The following is a 4,139-nucleotide window of genomic DNA, read 5'->3' as shown; positions in this document are numbered from 1 at the left end:
GATGCATCTAAAATCTGTAGGACAGTAGATCTTGAGGACCAGGGTTGGAGACCACTGCTTTAGGGGATGCAGCAGTTGCCTCTAGTTGTTGAGGAGCAGCAGCTCTACTCTCAGCCTCTCTCTGATGACTGAGCTCATCCCCCTCTCTCTCAGGTAGAACCCTGCTGCCATGCACAGGAGGCTCATTACAGCTGTCTGTATCAAGAATCTTGTTTTTCTGGGTCATGACCATAGGTAAGGGTAAGAATATAGACTACCGAGAACTTTGCCTTTTGGCTCAGCTCTGTCTTTACTACAACAGACCAGTTCAACATGTGCATTATAGCAGCAGCTGCACTGATTTGACCCATTTTCGGCTCTTGAACAATTGCCTCAAACTTGAAGGAACTGGTTTTCATCCCAGGCCCTGAAACTAAAAATCCTGTCCACAAAGATTCTGAACAGGAAGCTTGAAGCTTTGCCTTCTTGGGTGAGGGTTAGTGTTTTTACCACCTTACTGACTTCAGCTTGGGTTAGGAATTAATCCGATGCGGAGCACCCCATCTCTTCTTCCACCACAGGTGTGTCAGCTGAATTAAGGAGATCCTCAAAGTATTCGTTACACTGGCCAATAATGTCCTCATTCAGGGTCAGCAGCTCCCCACTTCCACTGAAAAGAATGTTTTAAAAGCACTGCTTCCCCTCCAGAGGCACTGGACTGTTTGCAAGAAGAGTCTTTCTTCATGGCATCCCCCAACCCTTCACAGGCCCAAGGTTTTGCCTTTGCAACCTCCCAGCCTCAATAACTGCTTGATCCCTTAGGAGTCCTGTGAAGCCTTCCAGGCCACAAGCCAGATAGGACTCCTTCAGCTTAACATTAACCAAAACATTCAAATATATTAAAGGATCCATCACGGTTTCAGTCATGTGACCAGAGATTACGTCCAATAATGGCAACCTGCAGATGTTAAAAATGGCAGGAGGATTCCTCAGATCTATTCTAAGACCAGTTTAGGTTTGCCATCCAGGAGTGTCTGGCATAATTCCTGGCTGGGATCAAGCAGTCTGGAACATCCATGGCTCTTTTTCACAGTTTGTTTTGGAGTTTGATGGCTCATACCATCATGCGTTGGATTATCCTCTATAGCCTGACCATGATTGGACAACCCTTTAACAGCAGAGATCATTTAAGGAGATAATCCTGGTGGTTAGGAGTGATTTGGTCTGCTCTGAAGGATTGCTCCAACCTCCAATCTAACACATCCCCGATATCCTACTGTTTTGTCAGACAGGGCCACAGCCTATTGTATGTGAACTGCAGCCAGTTGTCTCCAGAGAACAGAAAAATTACCAGTGTAGCCATTACAGCCCCTGGTTAATAATAATATAATTGGACTTTATTGATCTCAAATTAGAGATTTACCTCTGCATTTAACCCTTCCCCTTGGGGAGCAGGGGGCTGCACGGGGAGCAGTGCGGGGTTAAGGGAGCCAGAGCAACAGTCTGTGGGAGTGGGGCTCGAACTCAGAACCTCAGGATTCAAAGCTCTATGCTCTGACCACTAGACCACCGCTCCCCTCGTTGTGTTGGTTTCTCTTATTCTACTGTTTCTTCTCTTAAATTTCTTCCATCGCTTCCTCCTCATCTGCCATGTGTTTTCATTTTCAGCTTGATTTGTTAGATTTCCCTCTGACATCTGAATGTTCCTGAATAAAATCTATTGATATGTGCAGCTCACCTTGATGTCTGTGGATCCGTTAAGCTGTCCTTATCATAACACCAAACCTCTTAGATCTCCCATTTTTATGGTGTGGGACTCATGGGTCTCTTACTCTCCTGTCCCACCAGCAGTTATCAGAACCAAGTTATCAGAAGGAAGGTTTCAAAGGTCCTGATGGATCTCTAACAATCAGTGGTCATACATTTGAGACGTTAATGTCTGTAGGTGGAAAAGAAAATGACACCAAAGAGGAAAAAGGGAACCTGGATGAGAAGTAATATTTAGTTAAAGATTGTGTTTGTTTCAGGCTAAAAAAATGTTGGAGCTGAAGTTGCATCTGGAGGAGCTGTACATGGAGAACGAGTACCGACTACGCCTGAAAGAGGTGAACTTCAATGAGAAGCTTAAAGAGCTGACAGAGCAGTTCACCAAGGAGACCCAGTCTCTGAAAACAGCTCAGCAGGTGAGCCGCTGTCAGACACCAGGAGAAACTAGTTTAGGCTCCGTCTGACCTGATCTACGGACATCTTTTTACTGATAGGTTGAACTCAAAGGTGATAAGGACAGAAGGACAGACATAGAACCACAAGAGACCCATTAGAAATAATCAGTATTAGAGAACATGCATATAAAACCATGACTAAACCATAAAGCGAGAGTAATCATCTATGGAGGAACGTAATTCCTGCTGTGGTCATTGAGGACAGCGATGGGTTCAGATTCATATCTACCCACTGAGCTCTGTTTATGGAGCAAATCTAGAACAACCAGTGGTAAGGACTCAGAGCAGAACATCACAATGAACTGTTTTAGAAGTTCCCAATGCTTCCGCCTCAGTGTCTGCATCACACTGGTAGAGAAACAGTGGAGGGTCCTCAGATGATTGGATGATGTTTCTGAGGTGTTTATTGTTTGAACCCAAACTGAAGGCTTCATTACCATCATTCCACATCAGTCTAATAACCATGAAGCGTCTGTGTCGTCCAGAACTTCAAATTATCAGGAGACGGACGGAGTAGCATGATCCACCCAGTGCAGTCTGCTCACCCTAAATGAAGCAGGTGTATGATGGCATCTCCACGGCAACAAGCAAACAGCGGGGGCCCCTGAAAACTGGAGCAGCAAAAGTCCCTCTACAGTGCAAAAATTATCTATATAAAAAATAAATAAAAATGCAGTTATTTTGAGTACATTTACCCTTAATTTGAGCAGATAAATAAGATGATCTGTCAATGGAATGAATATTTTTACTGTTAAAATAAGATCATTAGATAATATGCACTTGTAATTAGACAATGCAATTGTCTTTTCTTATTTTAAATGTAAATTATCTTGTTCCATCGGCAAATTCTCTCACCTCCTTAAATCAACAACAAATGTACATATAGTTATACATATATGACAGATTCAAACACTGGATGCAATTAGCTGGTTTTCCTTAGATAGAAAACTTTTAACCTTTAATCTGACTGGATGATCTAAATGATCTGGATCTATAAAGTGACCTGAGATGACATGTGTGACTGGGAGCATCAAAATAAATACATTTGAGTTATACATTTCTATAAGGAAAGCCAACTGATTGCATCCAGTCATTGACTTCACAAGATTCTTTCCTCCTGAACGAGCAGGTAGAGACAGTAGATATTGACTCTTCAGCAATCCCTGACACTATGACATATTGACACATCATTCTGTCCACATGGAGGACCTACTGTAGGAAACCTATGCGGACAAATCCAGACAGAAAACATGTTGAGTGAAGAGCAGCTTCTGCTGGCTAAGGTTACTGAATGAAGAGGCTGTTTTCTTCTTCTGCGTATAGTGTGGTGGTGTCCGGATTCAGCTCCTGCTGAACGTGCACCCCCAGAGCCGGCCAGAACAGGGGGAAAGTGGGACAGAGTATAAATACTGCAGAAGTTGTGACAGATGCCTCATTTTCTGGGAGGAATGTCTGTGCGTCAAGCATAAGGAGCCCTTCCTAGAAAACTTCAGCCGGCTCCACTGTGTGGGACAGAGAGCTATGATGGCTCAGAGCTGTTCACCTGTTGCTGGTTTAGGTCTTGGATGCTCTAATGCTGAGGTGAAGGCTTCATCTCACAATATTTCAACAAATATATTCTATGAAATCTGTGAGTGAGCGGGTCTCTAAGAGATGTTTGAGCTCTTCTGTTTGGCCGTTTTCTGTTTGAAGCTGTTTCACGTATGATTCACGGCTGCTCAGCTGCGACTTTGGTCAAAGAGAGCAGTTTCCAACTCTGTTATATACGGAAGAGGATTAGGGCCACTGGAAAAAAAAAAAAAGTTAACTGATTTTTTTTATTTTATTTCAGTATAGTATGGGAAAAAGTCAGAATTCTGACTTTAATCTCAGAATTCTGACTTTTTTCTCAGAATTCTGAGCTTAAAGTCAGAATTCTGAGAAAAAAGTCAGAATTCT

The 4,139-nt window shown here is 43.0% G+C and overlaps 1 protein-coding gene across 1 annotated transcript in view; it reads left to right on the top strand.

Moving 5' to 3' along the window:
• The window catches only part of cfap57 (cilia and flagella associated protein 57), a 32,364-nt gene that overhangs the window by 14,532 nt on the left and 13,693 nt on the right, over nucleotides 1–4,139 (top strand). Inside the window, exon 12 of the mRNA XM_015394399.1 lies at nucleotides 2,007–2,162. Within this exon, the coding sequence (XP_015249885.1) occupies nucleotides 2,007–2,162 (156 nt within the window). The remainder of the gene's footprint in view (nucleotides 1–2,006; nucleotides 2,163–4,139) is intronic.

The sequence above is a fragment of the Cyprinodon variegatus genome, unplaced genomic scaffold (assembly GCF_000732505.1).
Source record: "Cyprinodon variegatus isolate N-32 unplaced genomic scaffold, C_variegatus-1.0 Scaffold683, whole genome shotgun sequence".
In the NCBI taxonomy this organism is placed as follows: domain Eukaryota; kingdom Metazoa; phylum Chordata; class Actinopteri; order Cyprinodontiformes; family Cyprinodontidae; genus Cyprinodon; species Cyprinodon variegatus.
Note: the sequence above shows the minus strand (reverse complement) of the source record. Positions and strands in the feature narration are given on the sequence as shown.